This window comes from Perissodus microlepis, chromosome 16 (genome assembly GCF_051167445.1).
Source record: "Perissodus microlepis isolate ML-2025 ecotype Zambia chromosome 16, ASM5116744v1, whole genome shotgun sequence".
Classification (NCBI taxonomy): Eukaryota; Metazoa; Chordata; class Actinopteri; order Cichliformes; family Cichlidae; genus Perissodus; species Perissodus microlepis.
In genome coordinates, this window is record NC_140476.1 from 11757297 (window position 1) to 11778178 (window position 20882).

The 20882-nt window shown below is 40.0% G+C and overlaps 1 protein-coding gene across 3 annotated transcripts in view; it reads left to right on the top strand.

The window, feature by feature from the left end:
* LOC146370467 (E3 ubiquitin-protein ligase SH3RF3-like) overlaps positions 1 to 18937 on the top strand; it is a 111773-nt gene extending 92836 nt beyond the window's left edge. The window contains exons 8-10 of one of the 3 annotated variants that reach the window (XM_084908442.1): positions 3713 to 4038; positions 11068 to 11417; positions 13843 to 18937. In XM_084908442.1, the coding sequence (XP_084764568.1) occupies positions 3713 to 4038; positions 11068 to 11417; positions 13843 to 13927 (761 nt within the window). In that variant the 3' untranslated portion in view covers positions 13928 to 18937. The remainder of the gene's footprint in view (positions 1 to 3712; positions 4039 to 11067; positions 11418 to 13842) is intronic. The other 2 variants (XM_084908440.1, XM_084908441.1) reach the window with 2 other exon arrangements.
* Positions 18938 to 20882: the final 1945 nt, after the last annotated feature.

Sequence of the window (20882 nt, forward strand, 5' to 3'; positions counted from 1 at the left end):
TTAATGTACTAAACCCAAATATAACAATTAAAGTAGACTATCATATCTGTTTTCTTGTGCTTTTGTTAGCTTGTCATAATGACAAGAGCTGTTCTATTCTATTCTGTTCTATTCTAAACCACCTTTCTTCATTATGGAACAATTTATAAGCCAGAAAAAGGTCTATATACAGCAGAGAAGAGAGCATAACAGTGTCGTTCCCCTTCATTTCGTAAAAGCAGCTGTACTGAGCCTAGCCTGCCAGGCCAGGTTAAGGCTACTGCATCCAGGTGGGATGTTGTGACACAGAGAAAAAGTCTTTTTTTTTCAGTTCCCTAGAGTATCACATTGATGTATTGCTTTAATCGCATGTTTATTTTTCTTTAATGCAGGGTAACAGCAAAGGAGATCCTGAAAAATATCATGCATGGGTTTTTGTAATATGCTTTAAAAACTTTACTTTGCAGCATTACAGATTTCAGGCTAATAGGACTGTTAGTTTCAAGTTCAGAGTTAGCAAAAAGCAAAGGTTTGACTAACAAACTGACACAGGCAGTATGTTCTATGATTGGTAAAAGATTTTACTTTGATGATAAATCAGTTATTCCGAAATTGACGTATACTTCTGAGAAACAAAGAATAAGGTTTTCCGCAGGAGAAGGGGAAACATTAAAGCCTCTTTAAATGACAGATGACTGAATCTTTGCTGCAAAGAAATATTCAGTAAAAAGAAATCATACGGGGATGTGCAGCATTTTTACAGTTTTAATGTGCTTCAGTAAAACTGCTCAGCAGCCTCCAGCCTTAAAGGAGCCAAGTCCAGATTATTTGGGGTGCTATAGCATTGTTGCCCCATAGTCTTTGATTACAGAATAATGGAATATTGAACAGTCATTAATTCAAGTAGCTACCATATGCAGTTTTACAAGTAACCTCTTTAATCTTCAGCTCCTTCCATGTTGTTAGTCATGTGCTGATTGTTTTTGGCAGCAGCTAAATAAAAGCAAACAAGAAAAATGTGCCTAAATAAATGAAACCCAGTTAGTATTGTTCACATAGACAAAATATCCAAAGGTATGTGCACAATTGGCTTTTAAAGTATATTGTGCTGGCAAGCAGTTGTGCACTAATGATGAACAAAGTGCACATATCCACCCAGGTTTTCCCAAACCAGACAGAGAAAAACACTGATTTAACAGCTGGTGAATTTTTTATTAGTCAACATGATAACCAAGGTTTCTTTTTATACATTCATAAAATACCCTCATCATCTTTATAAGGTACGCCTTGCTAGTATTAGGTTGGTACCCCCTTTGCCTTTAGAACAAACTAAATTCTTCGTGGCATAGCTTCAACAAGGTGAGATTTTGGTCCACATTGACATGAAAGCATCACACACTTGCTGCAGATTTGTCGACTGGACAGACTTGGTGTGAATCTTCTGTTTCACCCTGTCTCAAAGTGCTGTATTGGAATGACAAATTGTGTCTGGAGATGCCATTTGAGTACAGTTAACCCGTTGTCATGTTCAAGAAATCTGTTTGAAATTATGTAAGCTCTGTGACGTGGCACATTATCCCGCTGAAAGCAGCCAATCAGAAGATGGATACGCTGTGATCACAAAAGGAAGGACATGTCAGTCCTAGTAGTCTGTGGGGTTTGAATAATGCTCTTCTCTGGTCTTTTGCTTGAAAGTATTCTGTTTCAAGGTTTGCCATGTTGTGCCTTCTGAGATGCTCTTCTGTATACCTTGGTTGGAACCTGTAGTTAGTTGAGTTACTGTTGCTATCCTGTCCTCTTGAAGCCATCTGGTCTTGCTCGTCTGATCTCTGGCACCTGCAAAGCATTTTCACAGAACTACCGCTCACTGGATAGTTTCTCTCAGGGAGTTTGGCTGAGAGTCTCTTAAATCACCTTTCTTCCCCATTTGGATGTTCAGTTTGAACTTCATCAGGTTGTTTTTGCCACGTCTACAAGCCTAAATGCACTGAGTTGCCTGCACGTGATTGGCAGATTAGATATTTGCATTAACAAGCAGCTGAATAGGTATACCTAATAAAATGGCCCAGAGGGTATACTGTGGGGTAAATATAATGCATTTCCAACAATCGTATTGTCTGTATCTGCAGCATGTTGATTGCAACCGGTTGCAGTCTTCAGTAAAGCAGCAAAACCTAAATATAGATACTTAAATTTAGAAAAAACTTGTGATCGTGGGACATTATTTAATGTGTATCATACACATACACTCAATCACTGCATTTTACCCCATAAACCTTAAGGAACAACACTAAAGATGGGAGTTTATGTTCAGAGAGGCTGTACAAGAACACATTGTACCTCAGCTGGATAATTTAGCACAATGTCAGTGTTACTACATGCACTCACACATAAAGACACTGGACTTCTGCACACAACACAGAGACATTTCTAAGGACTCTGATCATGCAGTGTTACTGCTTTTGCCAGAAGCACCCTTACACACAGTTCCCAGAAACACACACACACACACACACACACAGCAGTGTCCATACAAGGTCTCGATCACATCAGCCTTGTTCTCTCTTTGAATCTTTGCTTTCTCCCTTTGAGAAAATAATGGTGAGTGTTTCATTTGGGAAGCTAAAGAGTACACACTGTGAGGAGACAGCCAAGAATAACACACATACACACACGAGCACTCCCACGTACATACGTACACACAAGTGAACACACAGACTCACAAAACACACAGCTGAATGACATCACTGTGCTTTTTGTTTTATGGAGGCGTAATGACAGAGCTTCTCCTTTCGCTCTGTTTTTCTCTCCCTCTCTTGCGCTCCCTCTCGCATATATGCGCACACAAACGCACGCACGCACACGAACATGCACACACACGCATCTGTTCTCAATTACAAAAGAAAGTATGCGCATAGCTCTGGCATTTTGTGGTTTTTCACATGACCGGTACACCTCTCTGTGGATTTCTGCCTCTGTTCTGCAGTGTAGAAGAGCAGGTGGCTAGCAACCATATGTGTCCATTTGTGCGTGCACATGCATACACAAACACACTCACGTGCTTGCCTGAATGTTGTCGTGGATTTGTATATTTGTGCACTTTTATTCTCACGAGAAACAAACTCAGGTCTAATAGTGTTAAATTGCATTTCCTACATTATAAATGTAATTAATATAATTATAAATGCATGAAGTAATAGATTATAATGACTATTATCTTAGCTGTTGGACAAGTTGGTTTCTAAACAGACATTATAAACTTGCAGTTTTGGAAGACTTCTCATGTAGGAACCAAAGTGGTTACAACTTCTTTGCATATTTGCACCAACATGGGTGTTGACAATCGGCTGACTGTACTGCTTCTATGTTTTCTATCCTGTGCAAATTGCACCAGAGCCTTGGACACAATAGTGTATCAAGTAATTTAGTGTTAGCCAGTATATGAGGAGTATCAGGAGACAGAGGGGTGAGGTAGCACGGGTACATCTTAAACAAGCTAAGATGACTTTGAAAGTAATAATGATGCTAACTGCTTACAGATACAGGCAGACCTATTTTTTTCCGAGACACAATTTTAAAACCAGCCCTCTCCTGCAATATTAAGTTATTATTCAGTGAGACTCAATGTCAAACCACTGATTTGTTCCCTCCAGGGCCTAATACAGAGTGACGGCTGCAGTCAGTGAAGGCCGCTCATTTATACTAATCCACACTGCATCTTTGTGTCTTCCAGTCCACAGTCCCTCTGCTGCAAGCCCGGAACGCCCCACGGTGGCCATATCTCCCCTTCGTTCTCAGAGCTCCTCCCCGTCGCGCTGCCCTGGCCAATCGGGTCGTCCTCTCTCCATGGTGTCTCCGGGACCCAGCTTAGGGCCCTCGCCCCTCTCTTCCCCGGCTTCGCGCCCCATCCTCCCCCTCTCCTCCCCTCTCTCCTGCCTCACGCCTCCGAACGTGTCCGCGGTGCTCCTCAACGGAGAGTCAGCCAGTCCACTGCAACCGCCGTTGCCGGGCCCCTCGCACACCCCAGCCCAAGGCGTCCTCGCGCCCAAAGCAGAGAAGGTGAGGCTCATTCTCGCTGATAATTCTGAAGACACTTTGCAGCAGAGAGCAAATATTATTAGCTTGCTTCAATATTTGTCTTTTTGTACAAACATTTGCCATCAGATTTTGAAAAAAAAATTATTGGATTTTGTGAAATTACAGCCACAAGGACTTTTCCTCTAATGGAATAATTGGATGTCTTACATTACAATATGGCTTTCATTATTTTCTTCACATATATAATCACAAAACGGAATTGTTTTTGTGGGAATTAGGTTCTATGAGAAATGAAAGTCACGCCTCTTAATCATAAAATAACTATAAATGACTGTATTTATATCAGGGCAAGAATATTTCATATCTATGGACATGAACACAGAAAAATATACCAGAATTACCAAAATTATTAATGAAAATATTCACAGAATCGTTTTTCACGGCTGGAAATTCAACATGGCAAAACTCATCTGTCAGTTTGTGTCTTTTGCCTGCACCTAAATTCCCTCATTTCAGACCGCCCAGCTCTTCTCATTTACACGGATAGTAACTGAGGGAACAAGTAATTGGTGCCACTTCTACTTTTATGTCTCCAGACATTATACTCCTCCTATTAATACTCATCACATATAGTTTAATTAATGTTCACACCACGCGAGGAGAAAATGTGTTTTGTCTTTCACCTTTCACAGCTAAGTAGGTGTGAAATCTGTGCTGTGTATGTCCTCTTCCTCGGTAAGTGTCATTCACCCAGGCAGCTGGCACAAACGCTGAGTGCCATCCTATATGTTATAAGAACCGCAGCGTTAAAGCTGTGGATGTTAAGTCGGGCTGCTTTGACAGTGAATGATGGCACCGAAAGCTCACGTCTGTCTCAGCTCCATTTGCTTCACTGTTGGCTTCACTGTCTGGGACAGCTAATCTAACTACATGGCTAGCTGACAAACAGCTCATTGACTATGGAACAGCAGGCAGAGGCCTTGTTGACACTGTCACACTCATAGATGAAATGCCTCTCATTTTTAGTTAGGAGTTTGTGTTCCACATACTAATAAATATATTACAATTACGTGTAATTCATTTAAAATGGCTATTTATGACATCCTTTATTTCATTATGATTTTAAAGAATGCTGCCTTTTATCACTAAAATTATACACATTATGGTCTTCTCTTAACAACTTAACCAATTTACAGTTTTCTTAGGGGGCCTGGAGCCTATCCCAGCTGATATAGGGCCAGAGGCACAGTAGAACCTAGACAGATAGCTAAAATGACAACTGCACTTTCACACCCACGTCTACGGTCAGTTTCAAATCACCATTTGCCAAACAAGCACAGTTCCCTGTGCACACACAGGTACATGTACAGAGCCAAGCTCACCGCTGCACCACCCTCCTAAAATCATATATTTGGAGAGTTTAAGAAGATTTTTCTCAGCTTTTAACTGATCACCTGGCTTAAACATCCTTTCTGAGCTGTCTCTGAGGCCAAAAGAGCCTCTCAGTATGGATTTTTCTGTAGTTGTAACATCCATTTATCATCTAAATGCTGATTAAAATTTCAGAGGAAAGCCAGATAATTCTTCTTCTTTTTTTCGAAGACAAACGGGCTTGTTACAACCTAATTAATATTGGTTAAAAAACTGGGTATTGACATCTTTTGTCCCATTATATGACACTATCCCTTTGCACTGGCTCGTTCGCAGTTGCATTGGCACAGCTGAAACATCAGGTATGAAATCAGCGTGGCGGTGAGGCTGCACAGACTTTGTTACAGAGGAAATGATGAAGCAGCTATGATAACTCTCTGCCAGACGCAGTTTAGGGTAATCTCTGTTCGACACACTGTCTAGAGCGCAAGCCAGCATTACAGACGCATATCACGCCGGACACTGAACTGAATTTGTACACCACTTCCAAGAGGCCTGCCCTCACAGGCCAACCGCCAAGAAAAAGGCTGTCAGAAGTGATTGCAGGAAGTCTGAAAATGCCTTGAAACACTTTGGAGATTGATTGTAAATAAGTCTCACATTTAGCTGTATAGTGGTGTCATTAAATCATGTTGGAACCTTGATCCTTATACCCAGAGGCTCTTTTGTCCTTAAAGCGACAGCTGTGACTAGGGAAAACAAGGACATCAAACTAAATAAGATATATGAATATGAAGGAGATGTTCATTCTTAAAATTTCCTGATTAATCTTTCTCAATTTTACTTCTTTTTTTAAACCTAAGCAGAGTGTTGAGCGTGGGTGAATAAAATGGCAGAGTAATTAGCTCTGTGGGTGGACAGAAAGTGGCATCCAATGCATTACTCCTATCAACCCCGATCTCCATGGTGCCTACTTTTATAAGTGAAGTTAAAAACACTGCGACTTTAACACAGCTTTCTCACATTTAAAGTGTAAGACAAGTTCACTCACACACAAGCATCAACGGTATTTATTTACATACTGTGCAAATCACAGACTGGACGGCAGAGTCACAAGCGATTAAATGCGAGTAGCTGCTGCCCCCTCGTGGTGCATTTTGGAAGAACACCAGGGGCTCGACACACTCGTGTAAACAGACGCACACACAGATGAGCGCACACACTCGCAGGAGGCAGATTAAGCCTTTAAGCCAGCAGATGAAAGAAGAGAGGGAGTGATTATTCACTTTTTGTGCCATTTCACTCCCGCCTCCCTCCCTCTACCTCTCTGTTCTCTCTATCCTGCCCCCTCTATTTCTTTCCCACCCACTGCTGACCTTCTTCTTTTTCTCCCTCTTCTCTACCTCTTTCCCATTCTGACTTCTTTTCCTTTTTTCCTCCATCCTTCCATTCTTCTTCTATCTCTTTAATCTTTATTTTTCTCCCTCGCTCTCCCAAATTAGATTCCAGACAATCTGCATTTGCATGAAAAGGAAGAAAACCTGTGTTGCCAAAGCCGTGCAACATCTTATGCGTGTTATACCATGCCAGAGTACACTCGAGACAGCTGTATGTTATCCAGACAGCGAGCACTTTTATTTTTAAAGAAGCAGTATTTTTTTAGGCATCTAACAAGAAACAAACATATGTCTTTATTTAGAGGAATGCACATCTCTAAAGCGCTGCTTCTCTGAGTGTAGGAGCAGGTTATCCGGTTCATTTTCTGTAGTGGGTCTGCTGAGTCAAAGTGTTTTACAGCCTCCCCTAATGCTTTCCCAAGCACTTTTTTCTTACCATCCCACCTCCATAATAAGTTTGGTCATTAGGACTGAATTATTATTGGTCTCCTTTTTTCTTTTTTGTTTTGCTTGATTTTATCAGTTATTTTAATACAGTTATCATCAAAACACTCAATCATCACTAATGGAATTTGGTTGTCCAAGATGTAATAATTGAATTTATCTGAGGGTTGCAACTCGGGATTATTTGTAATTTTGACCACAGCAAAAGGTTCCTGGTGTGGACCTCCTGGTCGATGGGGCCGTTCTTGTGTGGAGTTTGCATGTTCTCATTGGGCCTGCGTTATTCCCGCAAGGCCTCTGCAGATGCATGTTATTTTAACTGGTGATTCTAAATTGGCCATAAATGTGGATGTTAGAGGTGGTCTGAAAACATGTCCAGGGTATACACCACCTTTTTTTTTAGCCTTTTTTTTGCTAATGATAGCCCCCTGTGACCCTAGGTTGAATAAGCTGTTGAGTGGATGAATTCTCTGCTGGTTCTTTTCAGAGTTATTGGACTCAATTTCAGAAACTCCTGTGAACTCCAGTTAGACAGCAGTTTTAAAGGTTAGCATGTTCGACCCTGTTTAGATTTAAGTTTAAACAATGACATGCTCTACATGTTTGCTTTCACGAAAGGAACAGAGTTTAATTTACAGACTGTCACAGGAAGCCATTTACACCTGAGCAAATGACCTTTTTAAACTGTCCGAATTAAGTTATTGAGCAGCCAAAGTAGGTGTATTTCATGCAGGAAACAAACAAGCCAAGCTGAACAAAGTTTTGACACAAGTGCCTTTTTAACTAGTATTTTTGCTTGTTCGTTTCTTTGCTTGAGCACACATTTCAATGCAGTTTTGTGCTCATTAGTTATAATTAGTAAGAAGAAGTAATCCTCCCGAAAGTGTTGTGTTCTGGCTATTTCTGTGTGACAGATCATTACTCTTATCGCCCTCCATATTTAATGACGGCTTCTAGTTTTCACAACTTCATGCAGAACAAGCAGGTTTTCCGTCAAGCCTGGTTCAGTAGACGACAGTATTGTAAAGCCATCTGCAAAGGCTTGCAAATTTACTGTGACAGCTGGGCAGAACTATCACAAGGGCCAGTGAGCAGAATTCACTGAAGATATATAGACAGCGATATCTTAAATTTGAATTACATGGAAGAAGTGTAGTCTCCCTAAGGAAACATGATTAGTTTGGTTTCTCTGTTTTTGTTTGTCTGCTTGTTAGCAGGATTTGCTCTGGATCTCAAACTGTTTTAGCAATTTTTGGGATGACTCTTTTTTAACATTTATTCATTATTTTGCATTGAAAGATGGTAGAGTTGGACATATGTTCACAGATCTTCTTCTTCTTCTTATCCAAGGAAAGTTCATGTCCTTTGTCAAGTAAATTTTTAGTTTTACGTATTCCAGTCTGGAACTGCTCTTGTTTCTGATGCCATTACAGCTTATTGTTAATATCGCTATTATTATGTCAAGGTTCAGTTCAATTTCAGTAACAGACTGCACAATATCTAATCAGCTGTATACTATAGCATGCTCAATAGCTTATGCAGAGTCCAGAGAAATCATTTGAGTTGGAATAAAAGTGATGAAAAATAACTCGAAACCTCACGAATAACTTTTTGAAAAAATGACTTTTTTCTTAGAATTTAATTTCAATGTCGCTTTTTTTGTAGTTTCAGTCTAAGGACAAAGAACACGTCTTTGTGTGATTCACTGTCAAAAGTGAGCCAAGAAAGGAGGGTCAAAAGCGAAACCTTTGTCTGGTGTTTCATAATTTTAAACAGTTAAAAGGTATTACGCATATAATTAGAAGAATGTAGCACGATACTAGAGAGAAGTGGCACCTTATACATTTTGTATGTGTAAGTTAGAGTTTTCATATACCGGTTTGTAGAAGATATTAAACCTTTTTAAATTAGCTTGAATTCTCATTTTTGAATTCAGTGTTAGAAAAAAAAAGGTGTAGGTATAGCCCAAGCAAGTAAATGCCAGATTAATACTTGTGTGTGTGTGTGTGTGTGTATATATATATATATATATATATATATATATATATATATATATATATATATATATATGTATATATATATATATATATATATATATATATATATATATATATATATATATATATGTATATGTAGAAAGATCTGATGATTGATCTAGCAACCAAAATAGGTGAGACAGAGGTAGAGTCAATATGAATTCTCTGTGTGCGTCTCCAAAACAGCTGAAATCATGCTCAGACATGCTTACTATTGATTCATGTCATCATGATTAAGGGTGTGAAATCACAGCAAGCTGTATGAGCTGAATGGACAGTATTGCCAAGCACGTCCGTGATCAATCACAGTGAAGCCTGTATGAAAAGGCATGAATCTGCCTTCACAGACACCATTAAGAAACGCTTGCTCTATAATCAATACACCATAGTCAGCTGCATGTGTAATCAGCTTGAAGACCACATACCCAACCACTTTCCTCAGTTAGCACTCAGTGTAACACGGGCATTCACACTGTGAACACAGATTTCTTAACAATCTCACATATCCACTGGTTCCTTCTTTCTAAGTCATGAGTGTAAGGCATGCTAATGCAGGAAAGAAGACTCGAGCTGCATTTTCAATGTATTCCAGACTTACACGAAATACTTCATAGTGATTAATAAAGAAAGAATTAACAGTAATATTAGTTAACTAAGAACAATGGTAGTTTTACTTTTGGCTTACTGTCACTGGGACACCTGTAAAACTGTCAATCATAGCTTGGTAGTCTGGTACAGTTGTGCTCAGAAGTTGCTCATCATGGGTCTGAATGCTATGGTTATTTGAGGCTTTTAATCATTTCTTTGAACTGTTTTTTCCCAGGGGGGAATAATTGTAGATCATACAGCTTTGATTACTTTGAAAAACAAGAATTTTGGGGCACAATTTTTTATTTATTATGGATATTATCTAATCCACATAGGGTAAAAGGTATACATAGAGGTTCAAATATATACATACATGCTCTTAAATCTTTTAATAAGCAATGCTGAAGATTTTACAATGTATGTTAACTTGACAAGATCAAGGCCTATTAACTTTGGTTGTTTCACCACTTTGCTAAAATCCGGAAGAAGATCCAGATTGTTACCCTCAGATGAGATGACGTTGGTTAGGATGCTGACGGACAACCCAGGAACCACAAAGGCTCAAGCCTGCCATGACCGGGAGTCTGCTGGTGTATGAATATATTTGAGCCTGTGGAGTGGATCCAAAATAGTTACATTTAAACTTTAAAGTTCCAAGTTGTATGCTGTGCAATCATTCCTCTTTGGAAAAAGAATGGTTCAAAGAATTCATTAAAAGCCACGACATTCATGCCCAAGTAAACCTGTATCTAAACTTTTGACCACACTTGTAATCTTAGCTTTGCCTTGAATTTAAGTATTTAGTTACACTAAATATTATAATTGGAATATTTTGATAGATACTCTTCTTTCCTTTCCAACATAAGAGGCAGCAAAGCAGTATGCATAAAAATATTTAATGTGTTGTAAATCATACCAGACATTTTCTGACACTTGTAAAGCTTGCATTGTTTTGCCATCTCTATTGTTTTCTGTATTTCTCCATGTTATAATGTATTTGTTATTTAGTTATAGGAAACAAAAAATATCCTCCTGACCTGTTTTTTTACAACATCACTTTTATTACTTTCTTATCAAGAAAGGCCTTTCGAAATATACCTTTATATAGAAAAACGATGACCCTTACTAGCTCTGAGTTATTTGTTTTCTTGTTCCTCCCTTATTCTATCCCTCCATCCTCCCCTCCATCTTTTTCTTCATGCCTCTGTATTCAGAAGGAGAGGAAAGCAGGAGGTTTATTAAAACTCTTATCGGGCGCCGCAGCAAAGAAGAAACCTCGCTCACCCCCATCCTCCCCACCCACCCATGACCCCACTGGTCAAGGCGCCGTGGCTACCGACCCCGTGCACCACCATCACCACCACGCCCGCTCAGGTTCCTGTCCGATGGCGTCGCAAGGACGAGCCGGTTCCTGTCCAATCGAGAGCGACATGGCGGGGGCAATTGGGCTGGAGCCTCTGCACAGAAAGTCCGGTTCCCTGGATACCAACTTCCCCATGTCACCCCCGGCAACACGTGCTCTGATGGTCCTCCGACCTGAACCCAAACCCCTGTCCAGAGAGAGGTGGGCACACAGACACATGAAAACACATACGCGCACACTTAAATAGTCTGTACACAACAGGTGGATTTAGCCACCTGCTGTTACGAGCTTAACATTTGTATGTTTGAGAGAGTGGTTTGGATTGGATGTTTGGATGAGAGGTGGAGTAAAAAATTATCAGTCAATAAAAGTAAGCCTGGTTCTCAAGCTGAATCCATAGTTTGTATAGACACAGACATCAAAAACTCTGCAGAAGACACCAATACCACCAACTTGATTGAGAGAGGGATCAAGTAACAGGCGGATGCTCAAACTCTTTGAGCGCCTGTCACTTAAAGCAGCCACATGGCCAAAATTCACAACCTCTGCAGTTTTCATGAAAAGGAATATTGGCTCTAAAGACAAAAAAATTCTGCTGTGTATCCGGGCATTTTAACATGTGGATTATTTGGTTTTAATGCCAGCCTTCAAGGAGTGTTTGGCACTTCCATGTTGGCTTTATTTTCCAGCCCCGGAGGTTGCCGCTTGATAAACACAGATAAACAAACACGCTTGCAGGCCGAGGTGATGCTTTTATGAACTTGGCTCAAGCACAAGTTTATTGTCACTGTGCAGAACAAGGCTGCAGGCGATGCAATATTCCTCAAACAAATCCGTTATATTGTTTCTCTCCAGAGTGATTAAAAAGTTAGACAAGGTAATATTTGGATATGTGCAAGCGCAGAACACTGACAATATCGTAAATACTGCGAGTAAACGAACACTCTGACCAGCTGGAAATGACAGAAAATATTTTCTGACAAGTTTAAGCAATTTTGGCATCAAATCTTGTGAGAGTCTGGGATAATAAACCATAAGCAGACAGTGGATGAAAACAAAGCTGGGAGCCTCTCCAGAGGTGCCTTCATGACCAGTTGGTGTTGCATTCCCACAAAGAGAAAAGTAATACCGGGTTTCTCTTGAGGTGGTAGTTTTTTGTTATATATGCTGCCATCTATGTTAGTTGTTCTACACTTACTGCGATATGTGAGCTCAAGTACCCGAGCTTAAGTGTTGAATAAGAACACATCGCAATACTATGGTGAAACACAGACAGTGTTAGGAGTGTTACCTGTGAAATAGAAGAGGTTACAAAACACTGGTTACCTTCTTAGACCCACTAATAGGGAACGTGAGCTGGGATTAGACCGTCGTGAGACAGGTTAGTTTTTCCCAAGTTTTACATGCCAATAAGCGATGTAATTTAGCTATGTTATTTACAACACTAAAGTAATGTAACTAAACTTTTGATTACTTTACTAAGCAAAGGTTTTAAGCAATAAAACGGTGTCCTCTACAGACTGTAAATGTTTCCTTAGGTTTGACATCAAGCATTTCAGTGCTCAAAGCATAAATAAATGAGCTCTATAGCAATGTTGATTTCAATAGGAAAGTGTTGAATTTCCAGCACTGAAAGACGCTCTCGTCTGACCGGATAGCCACTTGCCTGGCGTGGTCGACTGTTTTCAGGCATGGCAGACTCAAATTGCTTACAGTAATGTGCATTGATTTGACTGGCAGGCAAGAGGTGTATAAGAGAGCCAATCAAAAACAATCTGAGCACTACCAAATGAATAAAGCCTGTGTACACATAGACAGCTCCCTGTAAGCCATCCTACTCATGAAAACATTCATTCTTTTTCTTTCCCATGAACACACACTAACACACACACACTTTGTGCCTCCTTAGAAAAAACCTGTAAATGCTGGAACGCACTTAAAGACTCCTCAGCTGGACGTTGAGGGGGAATAACGCATTTAGCATGAAATTATCACTGTCAGCAGGACGCTGGTGTAATGGGAACGCTGGTTATCACAGAATGATGCTTATTCTGTTTGTGCGAGGAAAAAAGCAGAGAAGGAAAACAAATCTCGTCCCCTGTGTTTGACAGCATTACACCAAAACATCAGCGCTATGGTTATCACAACAACTTATCATGCACTTACAAAAACATCATTCACTGGGGAAGATTTAACGGGCCTGTGGAATTAATCTCTGGTTCTCAAAAAAAAGAAACGGTTTAATTTATAGGTAAAATTTTTGATTTTTTTTTTTCTTGTAACAAGAAGCGACTCGTCAGTCACTCAAAAGAGCTGCTATTTTGCACCTGTGTGTGAAACTGTAGATTATATTAGAGGGTGAGGGCATTGTCAAAATATAAAAAATTAAGTATGATATTCCACAGAAGTGACTAACTAGTCATCTAAATTGTAACATTTATACTCACTGACAATTTGCTAGTATCTGGTTGGCCCCCTTTTGCCTTCAGAATTGATGTTCTTTGCATAGATTCAATAAGGAGCTGGAAACATTGCTCAGAGATTTTGATCATTTGGCTGATATCATTTAGTTAGGAGGATCGTCCCAGCATGCGATCTTGACTTTGCTACTCTGTGTTTCCGTGAGGCAGGTATCGTGTGGTGGTTCCGTACCCACCCCAGAGCGAGGCAGAGATCGAGCTGCGGGAGGGAGACGTGGTGTTCGTCCATAAGAAGAGGGACGACGGCTGGTACAAAGGCACTCTGCAGAGGACGGGTCAGACCGGCCTGTTTCCAGGCAGCTTTGTCGAGAGCTTCTGAACTGCAAAAAGTGGACGAATGAATGCACACATTGTTCCTGTTACTGAGTCATAAAACACATGAACACACACACAAAATCCAAGGTTGGGCTGATATTAGGTTCCCCAGATTTATCTTTGTTTTATTGGATTAAAGCTCAACAAGGCCTTAAGAGGCGGCTAACCTCTAAAACAAAGGAGATTTTTTTGTTATTTATATTTGCCAAGTAATCTGTTATTAAAATTAAAATGTTTTTGATTCTATTGGAAAATATAATTCAGAATGAGAATACTTTATTAATCCATAAAGAAATTATATTATTAATTATTGGTGTTGGCTATAGTAATCCATATCAGTCCAACTTATCTACACACACAAACACATATACACACTGATAATGTACAAGAAAGCTCGTCCCTGCCTCGACCAGCTCAGCCACACAGGAAGCAGGGCAGCTTTTCCCATTATCCGCCCAGTGTTGGGTCAGAGGGGCTCCATCAGACTCGGTTTCCAGACCCGTGATGTTGACTACTGAAGGCACGCAGACTGAAAGAGCACAGAAAGACGAACCCTGCCTCCCAATTCTCCTCTTCGGCATCATCCACCAGCAAACACTAGCTCAAAAAAGCATTAGCTCTGCTTTTCCTCTGAGACCTCAGAACTTGAATTCGGGTGCTTTCTTTGTCTGAGAAGTGAGAACATACAGCCAGGTGACGAGGAAGCACATAAGCCTACACTCCAGAATCATTGTAAGCACATCTCTGTGTCGAATCTACAACCAGTATGTTTCTTTTCAACCCGATATATTATTTGTTAACGATGCATGTAGCATTATTACATTTTTAAAAAATGTTGAAATAGATATTTTATGTTGCCATGCTGTCTGTCACAGGATTTGTAATTTAAAAGCCAGTGTCACAGAAAGTCTAAATTAGGTCATTAATTTTTCTATTTCTATATCATAACATAATGGTGAACCGCTTATTTTTATTCAAGTTTTTTTTATTACATCTGATTTAAACAGACCCCATCAGTTGGATTAAGCTGAATTGTTGAATGTAAAAAGGAACACAAAGTCACACCAAAACTCCTTTAAAGAATTCATTTGTATTTATAATGCTGTTTTTGAACTTCTGTATGAGTTTAGAAACAAAAGAAATGCACTTGGTAATATTTGATACAACCTTCCAGAATATCTACATTTACAATATTTTACTAATGTACAGTATTTACTTGACAAAGGGGATTTCCACTGCTGCTTGTGACATACTTGTTTTAAGCGCAAATATGATTTTTCTTTAAGAAAGCACAAATTTCTTTGGTGGGGCGAAATGACTAAAACATTTTTTTTCAGATGTCAGCTTGAAATGTAAAAAAAACACAAAGTTTCCAGTATTGACAGTTCTCATCAAATAAGTACAAAGATTGCGAAGAGTATTTCCTCTTCCTCAGCTTTTTCCTCGACAGTTTTTTGTCTATCCTGAGACAACGTTGCCAAACCAAAACTGCACAGACTCGATGCTCGTGAAAGAATAGCTGAGAGGGGAAACGCCTGACTCAGAGGACACAAACTTTCATCATGCAACTGCCAGAATTGACTTTGTTACTCAGATCGTGTCAAATAATTTTGTTCCGCTTTAGTGAAAGTGTAGTCTGTCTGCTTCTGTGATTCTTTCGTATCCAGAGTTTAGATGCAGGCTTGCCTGGTTTACGTTCTGCCACAACCACCTACCTGTTTTCCTGCTTGCGGAGACAAAAGCATAGCAACACTCAGAGCCTGACTCACTCGCTGTGTGTGCGGCGGTACATCAGAGAGAAAGAGGCGGTCAAAGAGCACAGGTACAGGGCACGAGGCACTTCCTCACCTATCTTTTTAAACGAGGCAGAGTTGAACACACAGGCGAGGGTTATTCTTTGGCTGACCGCTTAGATTTCTAATTGGCTCTAACCTCATCCTAAGCACAGAGCCTTTATGGCTTAAGCACTGTTGAGTCTCCTTCCTACATCCATGTTATGTGGGAAGAAATACACTGCTCACAAAAAAATTCATTCATTAAGGGAACATTTGATCATCACAGTACAGACTAAAGTAAATAAAATGTCAGGGACGTCATGCTGTACAGTTAGGAAGCACAAACCATTGTGAATCAGTTTCACCTGCTTTGGTTCAGGTTCACACTGAGCACGTGAAAGATGTGAAAGAGCATGAAGATGCCGTAGCAAACTTTATGATGCCACCAAGAGCTGACATGCCGATTCTGGTGTAGTCTGCTGATGCCAGTCAGTGATGTCCAGGTCTCCTCATCAGATGGTCCATCTCCTCCACACTTTTGAGATTGTGCTGGGAGACACAGCAGAGGGATATACTACAAAGTTCAACAAAGCCAGGCTTTCTTTGCTTTAGCTTATTCCATAAAACCCAAACAATTACAGAGCTCTGAAACTTTCAAATAGATACAATTAAACATCAAAGTTACGTATCAGTTTTAAGCCATCCTTGCTAAATTGTGTCAAAGTGTCATGATGGATGATCACATACAGACATGCCATAACGTTGAGTCTGCTCATCTGGATGGAAATTGCTTTCGTTTGTCAGCAGAACAAAGTAAAAGTAATTTTATTGATTGGTGTGTTCTGCGTTCTTTAGCTGCAGTTCCAGCAGTCTAAAAGAGAGTTAAGAGCAGATTCGTGTGAAGTATAACAACATTTATAGATTTTCTGCATCACCAAATGAATAAATGTATCATGCCAGTGCCCAGTTTGCACTGCTGAACCTTTAACGCTCTGATTCATTCATGATGTTAATAGCTTGCGCACGTAATACATATTCACCCTGCAGACAATTTACATTCCACTTAAAACATGCTGTAAATAAAAGAATCAGCGAGAAAGTGGAGCTCCCGGTCAATTTTAAACCAAAACTCTGAACATAACCTGACCCTGACCACTTTATGTGATCAGCACAAGTTACCACGGTGATTTAGTCAGAAGACACAGAAAACTCCCTTTGTAGTGCACCACAATGGTTCCTCATGCTTCCTACCTGCACAGATTGATGTCCCTGAAGTCGAACTGACATTGTGCTATATTTTGTTGATCAAATGAGCAGTGTAGATACAAAAAGGTATCTACACTGCTCTGAGAATCTTTATTTATAGAGCACTTTTTTGAACATGCATACAATTTTAGCTAATTTAAAGAACATCCACAAGATAAATGGCACAAAACTTGTCGCATTTTGGTCTTTTTTTTTTCTTCCTCAGAGAGGAAACTCTACAAACTCTAGAGGACAAAATGTTTGGAAGCTACTGTCACGTGTTTTCCACAAATTATCAGACCGAATGATCAAATCTGAGACCTTCCAGCGAAATCAGTGGATACTTGAAGAAAAAAGCACATCAGACTACAACGTAGAATTCGCTAGAAACCATTTTTTTCCCTCCCGGATACTTTTGATGCTGTGAGATACTTGTGCTTTCTGAACAGTAGGCATATAATTTTGAAAAACAAGAAAAATAAATATACTGGACTCTAAATTAAAGTTTTTTCCAACACATACAGACTAGGGCTAGGCTGCTTTCCGTTAACATTACTTATATGAAGAAACTCGCTTCAATTCTTAACACGTTTAATGTTTAACTGGTCGATTTTGTCTATGTGATGTTATTTTATACAAGTGTACCAGACTATGATCTTTGTATGTGTTTCAGTAGGGCGTTTGGGGTCAGTCGATTAAAAGTGCCAGTTTATTTACCTTGAAAGAAACAAAAGGGAAAGTAAATGCCAAATTTTTTGATATTGTGATGGGAAACTTCAATCTGAACATATCTACATTGGCCTTCAAAACCTGTCAGTCAAACCCCAGTGCCTACAAATGTCAATACACACGCAAACACAAGTATACGCTCTTACTTTTCCTTCTAAGTAGATCAGTGCCCTCTTTCCCTCTTTGTTTTGTTTGTATCAGTGTGATAAGTTTGCTGGTTGCTTTTCAGTCCGCACAAAGACGGAAAACCAGCGGATCCCAGAACAGTTTCTGAAGAAACACTGAGCAAAGTTTGGATCTGTTTGGATGCCCGCTAAACTGAGGACTTTAATTTCTATAGAGTCAAACTTAAGCACAAGTCCTTGTTTGCCCGGTTTGTTCTTGTTTGTTTTTTTAATTTTCTTTGGGGTGGGTGATGTGAGGAGAAAGCGTTTACAAGAGTCAAAAAGTCAGGAATAAAACCACTGCACGGTGGTCACTTTACGCAAAATAACTTGAACCGCTGGTTTTTGCAAACTGTCTTCATGTGTTTTGATTACGTGATGTAAGCTCGTCGTTTGCCTCAGCTTCCTGGTTGTGGAAAATGTGAACAGGCTTTGAACAGCAGCGGTAGCTCCCACTGGACGCGAACACATCGTTGGATTTTGTATGACGCTCCTGTTTCGATTGAGCTTGTTTCAGATTATGAATTTGAAATAATAATAGTTAATTTTGGTTTGTCCTTCCAGGAAGCCTGAGCTGTGTCACCCTGCCATCTTGACTTAGATGTTGGCCATATTTGTTCCTATGGATACTTGGGTGTTTGTGTGTGTGGTGAGAGAGGTTGGGAGGAGGCATCTGTATGTAGCTCTTTACATTAAAAAAAAGAAACTTTATTAAAAAAAAAAACAAAAAAAAAAACAGTTTGGTGGAGCATGGATACTCATGCCTCTCCAGGAAAGAGTCCAGCAGAGCAGTGAGAGAAACAGAGGGAGGAAAAAAAGTATATATATTATTCTATATTGTGCAGAATATTTATAGGCCTTTTGTGCCATTGAAGTCATGCTCTGTGCTGGCCACGCCCAGCGCTCTCTACCATGTGATCATTATACATCGTCTTGTACTGATGACCCGTGGTTGATTTGATTGTTTTTTCATGTCAAGTGCATTTTTCGCAATAAATGCCTTTGTTTTAAAACAGCTGTTCAGTGTGTTTTTTCCCTACATGTTGCCTGCAGCTTTATGATTGTCATGAAAGAGGAAGTGGCGGAATCAATTCACATTTATGTGCTCCTGGTACAAAAACAAGGACATTACCTGTATAGCCCATTAAGATTTCACAGCTGGCCATTAGAGAATCCATCCTGGAGAGTCATATTGTATCTTGCTATAATTATAATTATCTTGTGAAAAGCTGTGGGAGCAACACTCCAGGTATGGTTGTCGGCGTATCATTAGTGAAGGGTGTTTAGGAATAAAGGAGACATTCTTCCTCTTTTATCCTTCCCCCCATTGTCTATTTGACTCATTCTTGAATCTCTATCTTCCTCCTTTCTTATCTTCTTCCTCTTGGCCTCTAAAAGCCAACGCTGGCGTGGATGAGGTGTGTAATTGGTAAATTTCAGAGCGTCAGCGGCACTCCCCTTAAATGACAACCCTATCTTTCCACGAGTCGAGCCTGTCTCCAGCGATCACCCCCATTTGCATTTAGAGTGACTAGCAAAAGGTGACAGGGGTGTGTGTACGGGAATGTCTGCATGTGCGAGTGCAGGTGTATGACAGCTATCTTAGCTGTAAACCCACTCATAAAAAACTCGACTCTAACACTCAAACTGCTGCGTTTAAAGGAGAGAGAGGGCATGCTGCACTTTTTTTCTTTGATTTTTCAGATTTCTGCAGTGCACAGATTGTGTTCTTCCAGGAAAACTGGGTGAAATCACTTCCCACCTGGGAGCTGAATCTCCTAGAGAGCAGCTGAAGGTGTCTGTATATACACACACGCCCATTCTCCACAGTTTTCCTGGGTGAAATGGTTCTCCTCTAGGTATCCACTTCTCAGCTTATTATACCAGTGAGGTGCTGCAGGCTCCTACAAGGAATCGATCAGCATTCCTCTGCTTTACGCCAGAGCTGTCTTTCCACCTGTCTGTGTGCCAGCTCCAGAGTCACACTAAGGGAAAGAGTGCTGTAGGGTAAGACACTGCAGGGAACAAGTCCTTTATCAGGCAATATAGGGCACTCCCTTTGTGTGTGTGTGTGTGTGTTCAGATATAGCAAGTGGTGGGTAGGGGAGATGTTAAGCTGCTGTTACCTACTAAATCTTACTCTAAAGCAAAGGGAGAGCTTCTTCCACGTATCTTCTGAGAAAAGGAAAACGAAATGTAGACATTAACATTTCTTCTAACTGAACCACACAGATGGAGGCATTTTCTTTTATTTTAGTATAAAAGAAAACGTTCAAATGCCTTAAAAGTGTTATTCCAGTGATTAGATGTGGTGTCAGCAACCAACAATAAAACTTTAGTGAGGCAAAAACAGGCCTCGCTAAAGAAATGCTTTCCCCCAAATACAGTGTATAATGTCAGACCAACAGTACATTTAATAGTGTAATAATCTCCACAATTAGATATCCTGGGGGAATTACTTGGCAGGACTGCAGTGATGCCATTACTCATGGACATAACATTTCAGTTTGTAGCTCTTCCACTGTCAAATCTTTGAAGCCAGTGCAAACAGACTGTGGGTACGGTTAAATCAGTCCTCATTCATTACATCACAGTCTGAACCTCACGCTGTACCAGAACAGAACCACTGCTGGATTTGTACACCAACACAAATCAGCAGCTTCTCAGTTATTTAACTTCACAAATCCCAGGTAAACCACCACATTTGCAAAACAAAAAATAGCATAATAATAATAATAATTAAAAAGAACTAGAAATCATCAGAAAAATAATCAATTAAGCTCACAAATTCTATATTTCTATACTTGCATGAGTTCACAGTAACCTTACACTGGGCCTTGTGTTAAATAAGCCAGCTTTCTTCTAATTGGCTGCCCCTCACAAACACATTTTAAACAGCAGGCAGGTGGGTGGACAGGGCTTTGTTCTTGTGCACCTGATAAATCAAGGATATTAGTA